The sequence below is a fragment of the Gouania willdenowi genome, chromosome 10, assembly GCF_900634775.1.
Source record: "Gouania willdenowi chromosome 10, fGouWil2.1, whole genome shotgun sequence".
NCBI lineage: Eukaryota > Metazoa > Chordata > Actinopteri > Blenniiformes > Gobiesocidae > Gouania > Gouania willdenowi.
The window spans coordinates 34,200,463-34,223,731 of NC_041053.1; the positions used below are offsets into that span (position 1 = coordinate 34,200,463).

The 23,269-nt window shown below is 34.0% G+C and overlaps 2 protein-coding genes across 4 annotated transcripts in view; both read right to left on the minus strand.

Moving 5' to 3' along the window:
* fam13b (family with sequence similarity 13 member B) overlaps positions 1 to 3,515 on the minus strand; it is a 67,821-nt gene extending 64,306 nt beyond the window's left edge. For 2 of the 3 annotated variants that reach the window (XM_028459163.1, XM_028459162.1), the window contains exon 1: positions 3,304 to 3,515. The gene's annotated coding sequence lies outside the window, so the exon portion shown is untranslated. The remainder of the gene's footprint in view (positions 1 to 3,303) is intronic. The other variant, XM_028459164.1, reaches the window with a different exon arrangement.
* A 5,602-nt stretch (positions 3,516 to 9,117) lies between these two features.
* Positions 9,118 to 22,929, minus strand: cxcl14 (chemokine (C-X-C motif) ligand 14). The gene is made up of 4 exons (XM_028459177.1): positions 22,491 to 22,929; positions 17,982 to 18,087; positions 11,524 to 11,637; positions 9,118 to 9,757 (listed from the first exon to the last, which is right to left on the minus strand). The coding sequence occupies exons 1-4, from the start codon at positions 22,555 to 22,557 to the stop codon at positions 9,742 to 9,744; spliced, it is 303 nt and encodes a 100-aa protein (XP_028314978.1). The 5' UTR covers positions 22,558 to 22,929; the 3' UTR covers positions 9,118 to 9,741.
* Positions 22,930 to 23,269: the final 340 nt, after the last annotated feature.

Genomic DNA, 23,269 nt, shown 5'->3' on the forward strand with positions numbered 1-23,269 from the left:
TGCTACGTGCTAGCAGACAGAGATAATAGAAAAATGTGACTTTTACAGATATTCTTTCGTGCTAAAGGGGTAAGGAATCATTTATGAACATGTTTAAGAGTAGAAAGCACACAGAAAGAGAGTAACAAGAGATTCCGCCCGCCGGTACACTGCTGGACAAGAGAAGGGATAAATATACAGCGCCCTCTGTTGTTTAAAAAAAGTACTGCGATTCAATTTTCAGAGCATCGATGTGAACCGTGATACCTATGAATCAATTTTTAACTGCCTTACGATTAATCGTTACATCCCTACGATTTACTATATTTTATCATTGCACACTTTTTCCCACAGCGTTCACAAGGAGAACATGTGCTCTGTGTAAGGGTGTTAGCCATTCCATACCTGGGGTGTTAACACACAACATGATTTAACAGTTTTTTTTAAACACATTTCCCCGACATCAGCAACTCTGCAAAGTTAACCTTTACGCCAGGCCGCCTCGGATATATCTGCTGTCTCTTACACAATAACCTTGAAGTGGTGCTCGACGAAGAGAGGAAGCCTTAAACATTGTCCTTGAACACTAAGAAGCTGCTCTTACCAATATAATGTCAAAAGGAGGTATAAGTTACCAATCAGGTAGTTTGTACTTTCAACTAATAACAGCCTTGCCTAAAAAACGTTTTTGAATTTGTTAAATAATAAACTGATGTTGCGGCATTGTAATAAAAGATGCATTTACCATTACGTTATATTTACAGTCAGGTGAATATAAAATTTTACTATGTAAAAAACTTTAAATTTTATAAGAATAAAGTTTTATCATAACAAAATTGTAATTTTATGAGATTAAAGTCATAATATTTCAAGAATAAGTCAAGATTTTGAGATAAAAGTCTGAATATTTTGAGAATAAATTTGATAAAGTTGTATCTTGAGATATTATTAGATAAAAGTCACAATATTTAAGACCTTGGACCTTGTCTGTGTAAATTTGATAAAACCTGATAAAAGTACGACTTTATTCTCATAAAATTAAGACTTTATTCTAAAAACAATATGACTTTCATCTCGAAATATTACGACTTATCTCATAAGTCGTAATAAGTCGTAATAAGTCATGCAGGAAAGATTGTGGCCGACCCCTCCCACCCCGGTCATAAACTGTTTCAATCTCTCCCTTCTGGAAGGAGGTTTCAGTCCATCAGAACCAGAACCTCCAGACACAAAAACAGCTTCTTTCCCTCTGCCACCATCCACATGAACACACCCCAAGTCACCCACTGAACCCCCCCCCCCCCACCCGATCACCACCTCCATGATGACATTATCTGCTGCACTGTATATATATATATATATATATATTTATATTTATCCTATTTATCCTTTATTCTCTATCTATCCTTTATTTATCCCTCATCCTTTATATTTATCATTATTATTATTGTTGCTGGGTTGTTCTTTGTTTTTTTTATTTTTTGTTGTTTGTTTTGTGCACCAACTACCAAGACAAATTCCTTGTACTGTCCTTAAAACTGTACATGGCCATTAAAAACATTTCTGATTCTGATTCTGATAAAATTACGACTGTATTCTTGAAATATTATGACTTTAATCTCGCAGTGCTCAGACTTCTTTTTATTTTAATGTGGCCCTAATACGCCGTTGTAGATATCTAATAATTACTTCTTTTTTTTAAATACAGGTTTGTAATGTTGTTGTTCACTGATAGGATGGAAAGATAATCAGTGTGATTTACTTAAATCAGGGGTTATAATGGTATTATGACTGCGAATAAACTGAGTTAAAACTACAATTTAGCAGAATTGGAAACACTATAGAATTTCTAATTTACTCGTTATTACAATGAATGACGGCTTTTGGTCCTTGAGCCTGTAACGTCACAATAAAAGTCCAACCCCTCCTGATTCAGAGCAATGGTAATTTATTGTAACATACAAGGAGTTTAATTAAATTTTACAGGCTATCCTTTCAGGGACAACTGAACTATTTAAAGGTCATCTAAAACATAACATATGCAAATCAAAACCCCCTTGTTTAATGTTAAGTAGTGTAATACTAACTGATGTAGAGTAATAATAAACATATTTTTCACAATAAAATTACACTGAGAGGTAAAGCAATTTGGAACTCACAATTTGAAAATATAAAGTGGAAAAAAGCTTGGTTATTATGCCCCTTTTAATTTTGTATATATAATAAAAACAGAGAAGTACATTTCAAAGTTTTACACAACATTTATCCCTGTAACATATTCATTTCCAAATATACAGATGGGAGTGATAAAGACACTTTTTTGTTTTAATGAAGCTGAAATAATTTACATTTGTTTTACCAATGTCCATTTATGTTATTATTCTGGAAAGTGAATCATGTTTACAACAAAAACACAAAGATGATAGAAATAATGTTTAAAGATTGTATTTTTTTATCTTTGGAAAAAAAAAAAAATCAATAACTTTCATCATTGGTCTCATAATATTAATGGCAAAATCCCCCATTCATAAATTCAAATGAGGAAAATATATATATATATATATATATATATATATATATATATATATATATATATATATATGTGTGTGTGTGTGTGTGTGTGTGTATCAATGTATGTTATTCAACCAAATGTAACGAAACAACCACATATTGTTCTTTAAACATGGACATGTATTTATTTGATTTTTTTTAACATACAGTAGCTACTAAATCTAGAACATTCCAACACAAGACAGAAGGAAGCCTCTGAGATTATAACTAAAGGGAAAACTTGAAGAAAACCGAAACTAACTGTTGAAACAACTAAAATTTGATAACCTTAGATTTTACAGCTATTCTGTTCAAATGAATTATGTTTTCCGAAAGAAATGCAGCTTTTTAAGCCAGTATTTACGCTACAGGTTCATTTCAACACAGTTAAAAGCAAACTTCACCCAACAGTTTTTGCTTTTGACTACACACGAACCTGTGAAAATGCGATATTTCCTTTTATTTATTTATTTATTTATTTCCTCTTTCCGTGTAGTTGAGCTGCAGATGTGATGGAGCTGCCTCACAGGCTAAAGAGTTAGCCGTTAGCTCCCGTCAAACACAAACGATTGAAAAACCACTTAAACGCCTCAAAATGAAGGAACAACCCATGCATGTAAAATCGTAAGCTGTCACACAATCAATTTAGTTCAAACAATCAATACAAAGCAATATAATTAAACAGCTTTTGGCCAGCTAGGACTAGTTAACCTCCTCAGATGTTAATAAGAGGAAGAGCGCTGCTAGCCTAGCTAACTAGACGCTCTGACTTACCAGGTCAAAACAAACAGCAACGCGGCGCAAGATGCATTAATTTCTGGTTTGGTCTCGGTAGATTCGTAGAGATCAGAGCAGACAGTGGAGGAATGTTGTCGAAAACATTGCAGACTCTTGAGATTAGTGCGGTTCTAAGGGGTTTTTGTTGCTCAGAAGCCCGTCAGCAGCTCGTTGCTTAGAGAGAGAATCCGACTCACAGTCAGCCTTGAGGGACGGACCTGCCAAATACTAACCCCGCCCACCGCCCGAGTGTGAAGGACACGCCTGCCAAAAAGTGGCCCCGCCTTAGAAATAGACAGAATAGAAGGAGCTGAGATCCTCTTACACGTGTCATCTTTTCCGTTGTTATTTAATCCTTTCATAATAATTCTTGGTCCCCTTCCAAAACTATCTCAAGGGACTTTTCATAAATACCTTTCAAATGCAGCAAAAATAACAGCCTATGACGCAATTGTAAATACCACAGCGGGGGCCACAAAAATGTGATTGTATCTGATCTGAGGGCCACATTATCAACATTCATGTCAGCATTTAGAATAATGACCAATCTGAGCATTAATACAGGAGCATTTTTTTTTTGTCTTAGTATTTAGGTTTGTTAATTTTTAGTCATTTTGTGTGTTTTGTTATTGTTTGTGTTTTTGTTGTAATTTTGTGCATTTTTCTGTATTTTTTTTGTCAGTTTTTGCGTTTTTTGTTTCACTTTCTGTATTTTCCTGTCATTTTGAGCAATTTGGTTTGTGTCCATAGAGTTTTCAAAGTCATTTTGTTTAAGTGGTTGTTGTGTCTGTTTTTGTTAACAATTTGTTTATTTTTGGAATTTTTAGTGTGTTTTTGTGCGTTTTTCTGTCGATTTGTAACTATAGTTGGGCTTTATATTCCTTCCAACTTCTTGAAATATAATTTTTGGTGATGTGTTTTAGGGGCTGCACAAAATTAGACTGAGGGCCACATATGGGCCCCGGGATTCCAGCTGCCAATGACTGACCTTAGGGGTGTTCAGTCAATTCAGACAATTTGTAACAGTGCAATATATTGAACAAATAACAGTGAGAACAACAAGAATATATTCCTATTTGTTTATATACTCTTAGTAATTTCGCTTGTAAATACACTATTTTTGAGTTTATTTATTTTTCTTTTTTCTCTGTGTCTTACACCACGAGAGTTGTCTCTTAATTCTGTTGTACTTTGTGTAAAACGACAATAAAATCATTCTATTCTATTCTATAGCCCAATCAGACAGTAACTGAATCTTTACTCATAATCTTCATTATCACCTTTTAAAAATCAAACGTCACAATAGTGAAAGCTCAGCATGTTGACTCTATTATTATCAAGCGTGGAGAACATGCAAACTCCACACAAAAAGTTCCCAGGTCTACTCGGAATCAAACCATTTATTATTATTATTATTATTATTATTATTATTATTATTATTATTATTATTATTATTGCGGTGGCATAGTTTTAGATTATTCTATAGGTGTTTAAAATAATATAAGATAAGATAACCTTTATTCGTCCCACAAGTGAAAATTTGCATTCCAGCAGCAGATAAATAAAATGAAATAAATAAATACAATAATAAAAAAAAAAAACAATCAATTGAGAAACAACAAAATTGAATAAAGTTATTTGAAATGAACAACAATTTTAAGTGTGTTTAACCAAATATTTTTTATTTTTTTTTATAATAGTTTAAGCTCAAATCACATTGCTCACATCTATTAAGTGTTTGAGCCAGTATCAGCTTTAGGCTGATGTGTAGCGCCACCATGTGGCAATTTATTCGTACAGCACTAAATCTCCAACATCTTTTTATATTTCCAGTCTGCTATTGTTGCTTTTTGTTTTGTTAATTCACCTTCAACTACACACGAACTTCAACCTTGTGGTCGTGCCCCTTTATGGAGTCGCCCGGAATTCAAATGGGATCGCCTGAAAAGTCTAGTAAATTATATATATATGTATAAAAAAGTTTTGATTACAATGCATTTTTTTTTTTTTAGATTATTATTGTTTTTCAAATGAATATACCACACGCAATCTCAATTCTTTACTTCCACTTCCTCAAATATAAATCTAGTTAAAGAAACAACAGTACAAAAATTAAATAGTAATTAGATAATAATGAAAATCACATTTTTTGTATTTTTTTAAAATTATTATTGTTTTTCAAAAAAAAAAAACACCACACTGAATTTCTAACAACTGTATGCTTTACTTTAACTTCCCCAAATATGAATCTAGTTAAAAAAAATACAGTAGAAAAATGTAATATTTATTAAATAATTAAATAATAATTAAAAAATAATATTATTGTAATTTCTTAATTGATATTCTTTTTCAAATTAAAACACCATCACGCAATCTCAAACAACTGCATTATTTACTTTCACTTCCTCAAATATAAATTTAGTTAAAAAAACACAATAGAACAATTAAATTATTAAATAGTTAAATACATAATTGAATAATACAAATCATTGGATTATTATGATTTTTCAAACTAAAACAACACACGCAATCTTTAACAACTGTATTGTAAACATTCATTTCCCCAAATATAAATCTAGTTAAAAAAAAATACAGAACAAAAACTAAATGGTCATTCAATAATTAAATAATAATGAAAATAAAAATATTGCTTTCGTAATTTCTTGTAATTTTTTTTTCAAATTAAAACACCATTACACAATCCCAACTACTGTATTCTATACTTTCACTTCCTCAAATATAAATCTAGTTTAAAAAAAAATATAGTGTAGAAAAATTAGTCATTAAATAATTAAAATATAAAAAATATATTTTTGTAATTTTGTAATTATCATTTTTTTCAAATAAAAACACCATTACACAATCTCAAACAACTGTATTCTGAACTTTCACTTCCTCAAATATAAATCTAGTTTAAAAAAATAAAATAAAAAATTATAAAAAAATATCTGAGCTTGTCACTATAGTGCTACTCGTAACAATATATAACAAACAAACATGATACAAATTTTATTTTTTAAAAAAAAAAATGTCTCTGGGGTCACCAAAAAAGGTTGGGAATCACTGAACTAAATAGAAAAAATGCAAACAACACGGTTTGTGTCAACACTTTATTGCTGTGTTTAACATAGTTTTACACTCAATGTAAGGTCAAACTGAGCCTATAAACACACACCCTTCACAAATCTGCTACTGACCCACGATTTCAATAGAAAATAACTAAATATGGTAAACATGAATCCAATCTACATACATCTATAGGCTAGGGTTGGTCGATTTACAAAACACTTATTTTTCATATCTCATTGTCGATTATGAAATAAACAGCGATGATGGACACTCATAAAAGGCTGATCAAATATGGCACATCTGTGAAGAAAGATGTGTTTGTGGATTCTGATGCATGGATGACAAGTTACACCCAACAGCTGTTAATATGAAGTTAATTATAAACATAAACATAAATAAAAAACACCAACAATGAAATGTTATATGACTGAGGGGAGTGTAGTCACTTATAAGTCAGACTTTGGAGTCGAGGCAGCATTTTTTAAGTGGTTTTAAATGTCACTTAATTGTTATTCACTGAGCTATTGTTCACAATTGAGATACAGTTTAATGCAACAATAAGGTAAGGACAGTTTATCATATATATATATATAAATAGGCGTCAAAACAAAAATATGTGTGCGGCAGTCGAAGAAGGATGAAAAAAACACTCTGCTAAAGGCAAATGCAAAGCTCTAATGGGAAAAACAGCTCAAAAATACAAAGAAATAATATTTCCCCCTGGTTCAATGTCTATTTACTTCCTAAAGCATGTGTCAAAGTCAAGGCCAACGGGGCCAAATCCGGTCATTTAAAGCTCCCAATTCGGCCCACAGGAGGAAATAAAAATGACAGCGAAAACATGACTTATTGTGTAAATCACCAAGTAATTCAGTTGTACATATCTCAGTGCCTCCAAATACACATACGCAAAGAAACAGCATTTTTTTTCACCAGGGCTCACAGTTTTCCATTGCCTTCTCACATAATAGAAGTAATTTTTAATTTTAAAAATCTTTTACTGCCTATAATCTGTGGCCCACTTGAGAATATTTTGGTCCCTGAATTCAAATTAATTTGACACCCCTGTTCCTAAAGCGTCCCAACAAACAGGCCACTTTGATGTGAATACATGAAAACCACAGATTCAGTACAATGTTGAAGACACAAACAAGAATTAAATAATTAATCTCCAAAGAAGAATCTACACAAATAATTATAGACTATCATGGTTTTAAGCAAAGCTTTGAGGCCATTTATCTTAAAAACTCACTCCTGTTATTAGGCTTTGAAACGTATCCATGGAAACGTTCAGTACAGAAATAATTAGAAGAAAAAAAAGATATAATATTATGATGTGACATTTGGGAAGGTTTGCAATCATTAGGTAATAGAATAGTGACTGTGCACATGTTAGACTGGGTGTCGAAATATTAACAATCCATAACCATTAAATATCTTTGAGAAAAGTGTTTATATATATATATATATATATATATATATATATTAGGTATGTAACGATTCACTCAACTCCCAATACGATTCGATTCACAATACTGGGTTCACGATACGATTCTCTCACAATTTATTTTACAAAATGGGACTGTAGTCAAATGATGACTGAAAAATATTCCTTTATTTTTTTTTTTAGAAAATACTATATTATTTTAATTTTATTGTTAATTGTCAAAAAAATGCCCTGATAAACTATTCAAAACAATGATATGTAACTAAAAATAAATCTTGAATGAAATAAATAAAGGAATAATACAAATGAAGAAGAACCTTCTTAATTTAAATTCTGGTTCTATAGTAAACAATGCAAAACTGCATAATAGTTCTTTTTCTTTTTAAAAGTGCAACTGAAAATGTATTTTGTGCCTTAACAATTGGACTTAAAAAAAAAAACAAAAAAAAAGATGTCATTGCACTGATTTACGTATATATATATATATATATATTTGTATGCCAACCGACCACTGGTAACCCAGCTAATCTAGCAGTGAAGAAGAGATGCTATGCTAGCAGACAGAGCTAATAGAAAAACGTGACTTTTACAGATATTCACGTAATATTACAAATATTCTTTCGGTGCTAAAGGGGTAAGGAATCATTTATTAACATGTAACATTAATATGTAATAGTAGAAGTCGGCCAGAAAGAAAATAGTAGCAGATTTCGCCCGCTGGCACACTGCTGAACAAGAGAAGGGATAAATATATAGGGCCCTCTGCTGTTTAAAAAAAGTACTGCGATTAAATTTTCAAAGTATCGATGTCAATCGTGATACCTATGAATCGATTTTTAACTGCCTTACGATTAATTGTTACATCATATATATATATAATCACTGCTCCACCTCTGGTTCCTCACCATTGGTCAAAAACAAAAATAAAAGAAACACCATAAATTTAATCTGCTTCACCAAAGCTGATTGGATATGAACTGAGTGAGAGTTCAGTCAATAATAAAAAGCAATTTATTGTATGTGTATATATATATATTTATATATATATATACGATATTTATGATTTTAAAAAGTGAGGGTGTTCTAAGGGTAAGGAAACCGTCAACTCCCAATTTAGTTTATTAAATTCATTTACTAAATTCACAATAAAACTGTTATTAATCAGTGACACTCAACGTGTGGCTCTGTATGTCTTAATTAATATTAATAAATATGTCTTAATATTATTCCTCAGAAAACAATAAAATGGAGAAACCCTTTAACCACTTTTTACCTTTTTCTTTGGCCATTTTGGAACTTTCTTTGTCCCATTTTTGCCTCAAAAAATCTTACACTTTTTTTTGCCAATAAATATTCCTTTGTGTCGATTCTTTAACCATTTTTTGTCACTTTTTATCTAAATAAACTACCTTTTCCTTTTTCCCAATAAAAAAACACTTGTTTCCTTTTTCCCCCTACAGTTTGCCTCTTTTTGTTACACATTTTTGCCCTTTTTCACTATTGTGTCACATTTTGCTCATTTAAGCCATCGTTACATACCACTTAATACTAAATAGTGCAAGACCCTAAATGATGACATCATCAGAATACACCTGCCATATTGATTACATGGAGTAAAAAGGAGTTACATCGTAGATTTAAAGGGCATTGTTTTCACTAACATGGTCAGTAAAGTGTTGGTGTCTCTGCCGCTATTTCATTTTTGTCATAAAGATAGATATACGCAGTGAGTGGCTGTAACTCAGTTGACAGCTTTCTAAAACGAGACCAGCAGCTTATATACAAACAATAAATGTGTTTACACGTGTCAGGCCGAAGGAAAAGTACAGTTTCACTGTAGATTACATCATCACAAAACTGTCCAGGTGGTGTTGTCCCTTTCTTTGTGGCCTCTCGTGATCCGCTCTGTGTCCTTGTTTTTACGCTTCATACACCCTGTGAGTGAAACAAGGAAAGCTTGAATTATTTTAGACATGACGACACGATTATCATGAGCACAAAGATTCTTTAATGAAGGAGCAACTCATTATCTATAACAGGATTTCTCTTTTTTAGCTCAAGTTCCCCTTTTTCTTATTTCTTAATCCAAGCACCATGTTTGTCCGACGACAATATTTTGCTCAGAATACTATGAAAAAACAAATATAGAGCTTAATGATGGAATGAATGTGTGATAAAACATGTTGTAAAGAATCTAACTTTGTAAATTAGTGACTGAAACAGTATTTAGTTCCTCCTGAATAGATTTATTTCTAAAGGTTCTTTCATTTACAGTTATCTTCCTCCTGATGTGGGACCAACACTGAGCATTGTATTTTCAGTTCATGTTCTAATCAAGATCAATTCTATCATCATTTTGTGTTTTTTGTGTCATTTTGTTTTTTTTGGTGTCATTTTGTCTATTTTGTTGTTGTTTCTTCTTTTTATTATTCAGCATGGTATTCTCTTATTTTGTGTTTTTGTTTTTTTTGTGTTGTTGTTATTTAAATTATTCCATCTAAGTGTGTGTGTGTGTTTTTGGTGTCGTTTGGTCGTTTCTTATGTCATTTTGTATGTTTCTCTGTTATTTTTGTGTGATCTTGTGTGTTTTTCCTCACTTTTAGTGTGTCTTTGTTGTCGCTTTGTGTGTAGCTGGTAATGGTAAGTATTTTTCTTTCTTAGTGTGTGTGTTTTTGGTGTCATGTTGTGTATTTTGTTCTTTTCATTATTCAGTGTGAGTGTCTCTTATTTTGTGTATTTTTGTTGTTGTTTTGTGAGTTGCTGGTAATGTTTAGTATGATTATAATTTTTTAACCAAAAATAAACATTATAAAACCCCATATTTTTCATGTGTTCCCCTCTCTCTCTCTCTCTCTCTCTCTCTCTCTCTCTCTCTCTCTCTCTCTCTCTCTCTCTCTCTCTCTCTCTCTCTCTGTCTCTCTCTCAAGTACCCCTGCATAGCCAATGCGTACCCCTAGGGGTACTTGTACCCCCATTTGAGAAACACTGATCTATAAGACTTGGATTTGGTCTTTGATACAAATAAACGACAGCAAAGTTTGGCAACTTTTAGCGCAATAAAAAATGTGATTGACACATCGAGTCATGTCAGCATGTAGACTAATGATCAATCTGAGCAGGAATACAGGAATAAACTAATGGTTTTATGTGTTTTTGTGGTTGTTTTGATTTTTTTTCCATTTCATCTTTAAAAATTCTTGTTATTGTTTTATGTTTTCAATGTCATTTTGTCTGGTTTTTATTGTCATTTTGTTCATATTTCTGTAATGTATGTTTTTTTGTAGACATTTTGTGAATTCTTATCGTAGCTTTGTGTATTATTGGACTGATTTAGAGTGTTTATGTTGCCATTTTGAGTGTTTTAGTTTTCATATTGTGCATTTTTATGTAACATATGTTTTTGTGGACATTTTGTGTATATTTACACAAGTTTCTGTTAACACATATATTAGTCCATACACAAAATCAAGTGATTTCAAAAGAAGCCTAGTTGTACTGATTGAACATTTTATATGACATCATCAAACAAACCAGAATAATAAATGCAGTAGATTAGAATTTGAAGACAAAGAGAAAGACATTGAACACGCACAAGTTAATACTAAAAAAGGTTTTGGGATAAATATGATTATACCATTGAATAACGGTAGGAAATGAAAAGGCTTTTTCACAAAGCCAATGATGTGGTTTGGTAGAATTACCTGTGCTTGTCTTTCCAGATGTGGAACCATTTGACCAGGTTCTTGGTGCTCTGGAGTTTAGGATGAAGACAGTATTCCTGCCCTTTGAAGCGGGAGACGTTTTCCATTGTCACGCTAAGGAGAAAAAACAGAAAGATCAATTCAAAACCCCCTTTAGAAAAAACATTTTTGCCTGCTTTAACCTTTATTTTAGGATTAACTTCAGCTGCTCATAATAGTGTAGTGATGTAGTTTTAAATTAATTTTACGTGAACCAAAAAGTAAAGATTTGGCGTACAAATACAATTTGTACAATCTGTTGGATGTTTTACATACAGAAGAGGATTAGAGCCAATTTTGATGGAGATAATAATGAAATTTCCAGAATAAAGGTGTAACATAATGTCACAAATAATTAATTTACCCACAGCTCTGTACAGCACTTTGTAATTTTATCTGCAAATAATAGCGCTTTATAAATGACTTACTTACTTACTAGTTGTTTTAACAAATGTAAAGTGTATTTGAGCTTTTGAAAAGCGCTTATAAATAAATTGTAATATTATTATTATTATTAATGGGACAAGCGAGGTATCCGAGTGTGAAAAGAACAGTATGAGTTCCACATTGAAAAGTACACCATTCACTAACCAGTTCCATGATTATTTTTATTAGGCTATTATTTTAATTCATTTTACAAAATTGAAGTAAGTGCACAAGATGGACAGGTCGATAAGTGAAACAGTTTGAAAAGTTTGGAAAAACCAGAATTTTCAGCTTGTGTGCAGCATTAGCATTAGCCGCTAAAGGCTCAAACATACTCGGGCGGACCCCGCACCACAAACTCTGCGCGTACTGTCCGCTCTCCTCAGAGCTTACATACTTGAGCGCACCACTGCGTAGTAGTTTCCATTAAAATCCTACATGTCCCATGATTCTTAGCGCTTCTCTGTAGTCCTTGTACTCCTGGGACGTGTTTTAAAGGTGTTGTAGCTCGTCTGCCAGTCTCTCCTCTAAGCTCGTGTTTATCTCTCCTGCTCTGTTTCCCCAGACGGTGAAATGCAGGTCAGTCTTACAGTTAATGCAGGTCGATACAATGTCGAGAAGCGTTTTGTGTGACACCACCTATGCAGAGAAGTCGGCGCGGTAGTAAAAACTGAGCTTTGCATTTAATTGGCCCAGCGGAATCCTCGTGGACTCCATGCGGACTTCACGCGGACTCCGTTTTGCAGGTGTCCGCCAGAGTATGTTTGAGCCTTAACTCGGTCTTTCTGCCTCAGAGATCGATACCACGTTTACGAAAAAATATCTTTTGAGGAATCAACGCTCCAATGGGAAAAATAATCTAGATCTCTGTCAGACTCGCTGTCAGCTAAGGTGTGTTTATCCCTCTCAACCTTTGACTGCACGAGAGCGAGATTTCTGAGTGTGAAAAGGCTTATACACAGCATTTTGTAGACAGCCACGATCTGCTGTTTGTTGTCTTATGGTGAATTGGCCTTCGTCAGCTTCCGTAAATTTGACTTCATTAGCAGACCTTCGACTTTTATAACGATATTGTATTCAGAGTTAATTTCCGAAATTTTGACTTTAACCTCGACATTAAATTTCGACTTCATATCTTGCTATGACCAAAATAATTTTCTCCATCAAAATATGCCCTAATCCGCTTCCGTATAAACATGTTTTTATTCTTCATTTAAAAAGTTCAAAGGTTCCCAGCTTGGCCCGCTTCCCTGCAACAAAGCCGTATTATTGAACTGCCGTTTGAGAATGAGACATTTGAAAATGATAGGTCTGTCTGTAGCCCTGTGCTTAAGGCAGTGTTGGAGACAGCCTGCCTGCATGCGGCATATTCAGGACACCGGAGACTGTGGTGGAAAAAAGAGCCACCATGCCACAGGGCCCCTCCATCCAGTGCCACTCACAAAGCCTGATCCAAGCATGAATGCTAAATGACACGACTGGAGGTAAAAAAAAAAAGGCTTGACTCACAAATAAAAACCACTGCATTCAGTCAGTTGTTGTTATAAGGATTAGATTAAATAGTTTTGAATTTCTGTATTCTGACCCAATAAAAGTCGTCACTTTGTTTGGCCTCTGAGGCTTTGTGGGATTAGTTGGTTATTTGTTTGGGAGTAAACAAGCTGTGTGTGTGTGTGTGTGAGAGAGAGAGAGAGAGAGAGAGAGAGAGAGAGAGAGAGAGAGAGAGAGAATCAACCCGTCTGTGTTTGTGTGAATGCCAAGAGACTCATATGTGCAGAGATGCACGTCAGGGGTGAATTTTAACCCAATTACAGAGTTAAATCCGAGCATTTGTTTGCTCCTCATTATCATTTTCCGCTGAAGCAAAGCCACAGACTATGAGGTCAATACAGAGTGATGAGAGCAGAATGCAAAAAATGATAAAGAAACAGAGCGATGTAAACATGTCGCAGAGTATAGGGTAAAGTAGAGGTAAAAGGGAGGAAGAACGGCCTTTTGTGGCTCCCTGAGTATGGGTTGAGGAGCGGCGCTCAGAATGTCAAACTGGGAGCTTTAATCCAAACAACCAAACAGGGGACTCCTTTGCTAAATTCTCTCTCTCTCTCTTTTCTGTGGCTTTCCGGAGCCTGCTGAGACTCATTTTTCATGGGGCACCTACGACTGGTGGCCACCACCTCATGCTAATAAAGCTCCTCTGAATAATGACCGTGCAGTGGGCGACGTGAACTGAAAAATAACCCCAGGCAGCACAGACCCAATTGGTGCTTTGTGGATCGTTAGTTTCTTTCACAAACACTTGATTATCTACATGTGGCATGCCGACGTATATTGTTGGCTACTCAGTTACTTTGGAAAATAGACTCTCTTTGTTAGGAGAGTTTGGGTTGTAGTCCAGCCCAAACCAAGGTATAGCCATAGGACAGAGGTAACACGTAACGAAGTACAAATACTTTGCTTGAGTAATTATTTATTTTTTGTGATTTTTTACTTTTACTCCTTACTTTTTTAAACAAATATCTGTACTTTCTACTCATTCCATTTAAAAAAAAAAATGAGCTATTTACTTTTAAGAGCTTTGTAGATGACGTCACGAGGTAAAAAGATGCACAATTTTGGAAGATTGAGCTTTTTTTCTGTTAGGCAGGTCTCTTAGTTTTATGGTTAACATTTTCAAGTTTATAAAAATGTTAAACTCAAAGCTGCTCTGAGTGTAATTCAGCATTTATTTTCTTGACACATTTATTTACAAATGTTATCCAAAATGAGTGCAAAATTCTACAGGTGTTCATTAAGGTGAACAGATTTAATTTATTTCCATGTACCAGTATTCTACAAGTTCTTAAAAAATAAAAGATATGGAATTTTCTGGTTTAAAATCCCTGTCTTATTATTGAAGGTACTGTACATTTGTTTCAATTTTGACGTTTTTTACTTAAGTACATTTAGCAGAATGTACTTTTTTTTTTACTTTTACCCAAATAGGGGAGCAACATCAATACTTTTACCAGAATATTTTTTTAATTCAAGAATCTATACTTTTATTTGAGTACTAGGAAGACTAGTACTTTTGCCACCACCTCAGTGTGGTCAAGGTGCAATTATTGTTGTTGAATATTAACACTACAGGTCAAAGTGAAGTGTTGAGTCTGAGATGCCGTGAGAAAGCAGTTGCCGCACATAAATAAATTGGTCTGTCATAGAATAAAGTAAAATTTCCAGAGAAAACATTTACGGTAGCTCTGTCAAGGAGTCGAGGAGGTGTTTGTTTGTTTGTCTGTTAGCAAGAATACATCAAAAGCAATTAAGAGATTTTGATAAAATTCGAACCAAAGATAGGCTTACGTCATGGAAGATTCCATTACATTTTGAAGGGGATCTGGATGAATATACTGATTCTGGATCACTTTAAAAAAATCAGAAAGTCCCAATCTCTCAGTAATGGTGAAATTAAAAAAATATTCCTATCTCATTTCTTAATTTACCAATTCTTCAGTTATATTGGGTCGGTTCCTCAATTACTCTACTGAGTAATCTGGATTCCATCGTGGTTTTTCAAAACAAAAATGGGGGTGCCCAATGCCATACATTTGAACCTACTGTATTCTTATTAATGGGGGACAGACATTTTTTCTAAGCCTAAAAAGTGTGAAATTATAATGGTACCATGTTCAGGTTCATCACTGATCCAGATAACTGGCAATATCTGGCAAAGTAGACATTTGGCTCTTGGCAGAGGTTTGCGCTCTCTGGGTGTGTTCTTGAGTGCATGTGACTGAGTACGAACATGTTCACATCGTTTGTTTCTTCCGCGGAACTTCTCCAAAGTGTTGGCTTCTGTATTGTGTCCTGAGATAAATGATAGATTGACACTTATCTACAAATAAACCAAATACTCGATAAAAAGATCAAATAATTTACGTCTACGTGCCGTTCTATGGAGCTTTCTGTGATATTTTTACTAAACACAATTAATAATAATAATAATGCATTGGATTTTATATAGCACTTTATCATTAACACTCAAAGCGCTTTACATTCCACACACAGTGGCGGTAAGCTACTGTTGTAGCCACAGCTGATCTTGGGCAGACTGACAGAGGCGAGGCTGCCATAGACTAAAACTAAAGTAAATCAAAAAATGTTTTCAGAAAACAAAGACTGAAGACTGAAATTTGCTGCATAAAATCACTTCTAAAACCGCTGAATCAAAGCTATTTGTATCCCTGCCAAAGCCGTCTGTGTGACCAACACGTTTGAACACAATCTGCTCCCTGAACGGTCACCACTGTTACGCAGATGGAGTTCTCTGTGTGATATCACAGTTTTTCAGCAGGTGGCAGCAAAGCTTGTGCCTTGGAAAACACACCAAAAAAAAAAAAAAAAAAAAAAAAAAAAAAAAGAAAAAAGCCTCCCAAGAGGCTGACGTAACTTCTCCATCTGCTGTGCCTTCATGTAGCTCTGACTCCACTCTTCAAACAAAATTCCCATCCTTAGAATCACAGCTCGCACGTGTGAGTAGGAATGTATCCTCCTCAGGGCTGGAGCTCATGACATGAATTCATAGTATGCACTGCCGTTAAAGCACAACTACATTTACATATTCAAGTTTGGGCAGATTGTAAAATCAACACATTTTAGATTTCTGTGTGTATTTTGATTTAATGGGTCAAGGGTCACATAGATAGAGTAAATAACAGGATTATAGAGAGTAAGAACTGCCAAAAGAACAATAAATACCACCAATACCCAAGATCAGGGGTGGACTGGCCATCTGGCATACCGGACATTGACCCAAAGTGGGCCGCTACGTGTTTGTTTGTTTTCTGACGAACGTGTGGAGGCAGATATGTTAACAGGTGATCAAAAATTGTCCAAAAGTGGCAAAAACGTGGCAAGAAAAGAGCAAAAAGTGACTAAAATAGGCCAAAAACAATCAAGGCTGGCCAAAAAATGGGAAAATAAAAAGGAACCACGTGGTATGTAATGATAAAAAAAAGGGTAGCTTAAATGGGCAAAATGTGGCAAATAATAGCCAAAAGGGGCAAAAATATGGAACAAAAAGCAGCCAATTGTAGGGAAAAAAGGAAACAAGTGATATGAATTGGGCAAAAGGTAGTTTATTTTGATGAAAAGTGGCCAAAAATGTAATTAAAGTGTCAAAAAGAACTTGCAAAAATAGTAAAAAAGTGAATTTATCGGCAAAAGGAAGCTAAAGTATGAAAAAAGCATCAGAACATTTTGAAAACCTTCCTTTAAGGTTATCTGAGGGAATAATAATTAAAATTAAGACATAAAGAGCCACATGTTGAGCATCCCTGACTTAATAACAGCTTTTACATGGTGTCCGCTGATGATGTAGTGTGCTGGTTTGGACAGCAAAGGCCAGGACTTAATTTTGGAACCAGTCCACCCCTGCCCAGGATATCTACTAGTCTGCAGTTACGCTGTGTGTTAATTGCATGAAACACTGTGATAGTTGTAGAATTGCACCATTACTTTCACACTTTAGAGCTAAATGCTACATAATGTTTGTTTTGCACTGGAAATTTCTTGAGAAGTCCATCATCTTCCTCCGATTAATTCCGTGCCACCTCTTGGTTGTAATAAAAATAATCAGTTTATTATAACACAGTAAATCCTCAAAGGTGCTCTGCACACAGAAGACGGGCCATTTGGATGATACTCAAACAGCTGCCGAATAACTTTTACGATAGTTTGGAGAACACTTACACTGTAGGGAGGCCTGTAAAAGTCTGTGATTTATCAGTTAATGACATTACTAGCATTTAAGGTATGCGCACAGTGTGCAACAATACATGTGGTGAAAAAAACAGAACAAAAGAGATGAGAAGAAAACGTGTTCATAGCAAGGAAAAAACCAAGCCACATGGTTGAAGTGATTACTGCAAAGATGTGTGTATGTAGAGGAGGGAATATAACAGACGTTGAGCAGTTGAAGGATCACAGGGAAAGTGAGCAAAGCTTTGACTCACAATATCATCTTCTCTTGGCAGTACGGGTGTTTAGGTTTGATCTCCAGCTTCTGAACATCCTTGTATCTGATCTTAGGTCCTTTTCTGGTGCATCTGCACTTGTAGGCTGTTGAGAAATACAACACATATACGCAGAGGTGAAAGGAACGGATTACAAGGTACTCACGTTTTAAAAGAAGTAGAGTCATTCATTACATTTTTACATTCAACCGTTACTGAATACATTATTATTTTTTGTGACTATTTTTTCTATTTCCGTTTAATGGTCTCTTCATAGACTGCTTACCTCAGCCTGAACATTAAAAAAAAAGAAAAAGAAAAAAGAAATATATATATATATATGTTCTCTTCCTTTTTAGGTTTAGACATTCGATGTTTACTGTATGCAAGAGCTTTGTGGCAAGATTTATAACCAACAATAAACGTGGGGGGGTGAAAGTAACTAGTAACTTTTACTTTGAATACTATTTAGTTGAGCTGCTTTTTACTTGTACTTGAGTATTTTATGTATGACTTACTTGTACTTGTACTTGAGTACAATCGCAATCAAGTAACACTATTTTTACTTGAGTCGGATATATCAGTACTTTTTACAACGGGTGGTTGTATATATGGTAATACGATGTGCTAAAAAAAATTATTTTACCATATAGTTGTTAGTAGTCTGGTATTCATTGTTGGTTTTTCTATGATTTTAAACAAGTCAGAGTTTCATATCTCAATATTTTTTCCTCAAAATAGCGATATACAATATATATCTTGATATTTTTAACTAAAAAAAAAGTCTGACCAAAAAGACAATTCTGGGTCAAATTTGCTAATTAAAGAATGCCCCACAGGCACATTTATTAACAAACATTAACAACAGCTGCACAATATGTGCCAGTTTTAGCTTTTTTTTTTTCCTCTAAGGGACAGCAAGTGTGAGTGAGTTTTGGTTTGTTTAGGGTTAGGACGCACTCAGAAATCCATCAAACTGTCCTTTTCGTGCTGTTCTGACAAAATGAGTATTTTAATACAAAATAAGCTATAAAATAAAAAGATTTTGATATAGGCAATTTTGTAATTTTCGATATTGCCAAAGTAGAAAACTCGATATATCTTGAATCTTGATAATATTGACCAAGCCTAGTCAGAGTAAATCTGCATGCTCTTGAAATCCCTAAAAATAATATCTAGTATTATGAGATTTCCTCTTCTTGTTATGCTTTGTTATATATATATATATATATATGTATAAAACAACAACAACAACAAAAAACAAAACAAAAACCTTGCTACTATTTGGAATTTACTTCTTATGCTTCATGAACTTTATGAATGCATCTTGTCACGCCAAACTGTCCTACTTTAAGATAAGATCATACCTTGTCTACACTGGACAGATGATGCACAGCTTTATTTTACAAAAGATCAAATCTTGTTTCCATCACGTTTTCCCATCCAGGTCCAGTTTCTAAGCTGTTGTGACTTTATGCTGCTAAATAAACATTGGGGGAGGGGGGGGGGGGGAGAGGGGGGGGGGGGGGAAATTACTTTTTTTCCCTGGCTATATATCTGTGGCTGGAGGTGATGACCTGGATAGTCCAAGGATCCCTTCATCCATTACTTGCTATCTGTGCCAAACCGACAGCCTGTAAATCTGTCACCAGCTTGGCAGGAGAGTCTGCTCTGAGCGCAGAACACACACTCGATGGAGAAAGAAGAACAAAAGCCAATAAAAGGTTGAGTTTAGAATATTTAGTGGAAAAAAAACAAACAATGTTCACACTTATCACAGGAATGCCAGCATTTCACGCCACTGAATACCACACTATTATCACACTCCTGTGGGCTTTTATTTCAAGGAAGGGCTGGGAGAAATATCGAGTTTTCTATTTTGGTGAAATAGAAAATTACAATATCGCCTATAATTATATATATTTTTATATATTAAAATACTCATTTTAGGAGTCACTGCTTTCTAAACTTCTCAAAACAGCATGAAAAACACAGACAGTTGGTTTGCTAATTGTGTCCTAACCCAGATCTACCAATAAACAAGCCACACAACAAAACTCACTCACACGTGCTGTCCCTGAGAGGAGAAAAAGCCAAAAGTGGAACATATTGTACAACTGTTTGTTAATGAATGTGTCTGTGAGGCAGTTTTCATGAGCAAATTTAACCCATAATTGTAATTCTGGTCAGACTTTATTTGAAATAAAAATGTCGAGATTTATCGTATATGACCATTTTGAGAAAAAACATTGAGATAGGAATATTGGCCCTGCGACCCTGAAAAACAGGAACAAGCTGGTCTGAAAATGGATGGATGTATGAGTTTTGGTCCATATCGCCCAGCCCTAGGAAGGTATGGTATGTAAACATACTGCCAGAAGAAAACCAATAAATAAAGGGATGACTTCCAGACAATAAAATACCAGAATACCAGATGCAACTATTTATATGAAGTTAATACACTGTAATTACAATTATACTTATTTGTCTTGTAGCATACAACACTCTGCTGATTTTTAATTACATTTTACACCTATGTGTTCTTCTGTTCATGAAAATCACAAAAAAACAGGAAAACTGTGGAAACATAAAACTATGTAAACCATTTATAAATTAATCAGGATTCAGTCTAAATAAGATTATTAACATATAAACTGACAAAAGACTTTATTGACGTTCCTCTAACAAAAATTGTAGTTGTGATTTCCCCCAAACAGAGGAAGGATTTCAAGCGCGTTAATAATAACTTGTTATTTTTTCTTTATTTCTTAAAATAAGAATGTGTTTTCTTTGTGGATTTTGTTTTGATTTAATTTAGATTTTGAACATGAACACAAACAGCAGTGTATTTACCACAATGATAACAACATAATAATAATAATTAATAAAAAATAAAATAATAATAAAAAAGAAATAAAAATTAAAAAAAAAAAAAACAAAGCAAAGAGATTAAAAATGGTTACAAAGTACTGCAAGTGAAGCCTGTACATGTTCAAAAAGGAGTAGTATGAGGAAGTATAAAGTTATATAATCCTACCCCTTGTAATATCCAGAAGTGTAAAGAGTACAAATATATCCTACTCAAGTAGAAGTACTGTTACTTGATTGAAATTGTACTCAAGTGCAAGTACAAGTAAAAAGTAGCTCAATTAAATGGTACTCAAAGTCAAATTTACTTTCACCCCTCATGTATATTTTTGGTAATAAATCTTGCCACGATTTCCTTGCACACAGTAAACATCTTATGTAGAAACTTAAAAAGGAAAAGATGCAATCTTGCACAATTGAAACTTCTAAAGACATCTGTATTTAAAAATCCTCACGCTGTCAGACCATGAAATGGAAATGAATTAAAAAAAAAAAAAAAAAATCACAAATAATTATAATTTACTCAGTAACGGTTGGGTGTAAAAATGTACTGAATTACTTGCTTCTTTTAAAACATACTTAACTAAAAGTGAAATTACTGATTTAGAAATACACTCAAAACACCTCAATTACAGTAACATGAGTACTTGTAATACATTACTTTCACCTCTGGTAATATCTAGTTCTATACTTTATTTCTATACATTAATCTTCTTATAATGTACACCTATTTACACTATAAAAGGAAGAGGTGACAAGTAACGTAGTACAAATACTTTGTTACTGTACTTAAGTAGTTTTTTCTGGTATCTGTACTTTACTTGAGTATCTATTGTTTTGGCAACTTTTTACTTGTACTTCTTACTTTTTTAAACAAATATCAGTATTTTCTACTCCTTGCATTTTAAAAATTAGCTCGATACTTTTAAGACATTCGAAGATGACGTCATGACGTAAAAAGACGCAAAATGTTGGTAGTTTGAGCTTTTTTCTCTTAGGCAGGTCCCTTAGATTTATGGTTAAACTTTTGCATAAAAAACCCACAAAAAAAAAAAAAAAAAAAAATATATATATTATTACGAGTACGAAATTCTCCAGCTGTTCAAAAGTAACATATTTAACTTGTTTCCATGTACCAGTATTCTACAAGTTCTTTAAAAAAAATAAAAGATGTGGAATTTACTGGTTTAAAAACCCTATCTTATTATTATTATTGTTGTTGTTGTTTACTTAAGTACATTTACTAGCATGTGCAATTTTACTTTTACTCAAGTAAGGGAGCAACTTCAATACTTTTACTTTTACCAGTTATTTTTTTCAATTAATCTATACTTTTACTTGACTACTGCAGTGAAGACTAGTACTTTTACCACCTTTGATAAAAGGAGACATAATGCAACAAGAAAGTCGACACATACAGGAAGTAGTAGCAGTTGTTGTTAACATATCAAGGCAATGCCATTATTTAAGCTCTCAAAGAGAGACATTTGACGGAATAACTTTCTCCATACCCTGCTTTTTAACGCACACAAAAACAAAACTCCATCCATTGCCACAGAGTTACATCACCACCACAGCTGCTGCTGGACTTTCCAAATAAAGTGAGAAAGTTTGAAACGATCAAAGATGAAGAATGTTTACCTTCTGCGCTCAGGAGGTAAAGGGGCACCACTATCAGAAGAAGCACCGCTGTGCACCGATGAGGCATGGCTTCAGAAATAAATACAAATAAATAATGGGAGGATAAAAAAAAATAAATTCAAAAAAGATCAAGTGTCCACCAGAAGAAGAAAAAGAAGAAGTTGGTGTTGGAAAGTGTGGAGGAAAAAATATGGGAAAAAAAAAAAAAAAATCGACAAGTCTTCAAAGATGCAAAAAGAGCTGAACCTGCAGGTTGAGTGTTTTCTGCTCCGCTGGGTTCCCTTTGGATCGTAGCTTGTGAAACACGGTTTGTGTGTTTGTGTGTGTGTGTGTGTATGAGTGAGTGTGCGCGTCCTGTGCGCCGGGATAGATCTTCAAATCACTCTTTAGAGACTCTCTCCTCTCCTGTCCTCTCTGCTCTGCTCTGCTGATAGGCAGTAGCGGCTCTTTTATTAAGAAGCTCACCCCGTCTCATTAATATGCGCCACCAGGCAGCGAATCAAACACTTAGTGGCCTGTGGATGTGGACAACACGGAGAGAGAGAGGAAGGAAAACAGTGAATCATTCACACTGTTGTTTATTAAAGCCATTAAAAAATGGATTATTTCTGAATGTCTTCTGTCCCAAATATGACAGAAAAACAAACAGCTGTATTATATGAATTCGAGCGCATTTCTAGAGGAAAACCTCAAAGGAACGTTTTTTGTTTTGTTTTTGTGTTGTTAAAAAACAAAGGAAAAAAAAAAAAAAAAAACTGTATATGCTTGTTTTTGCAAAT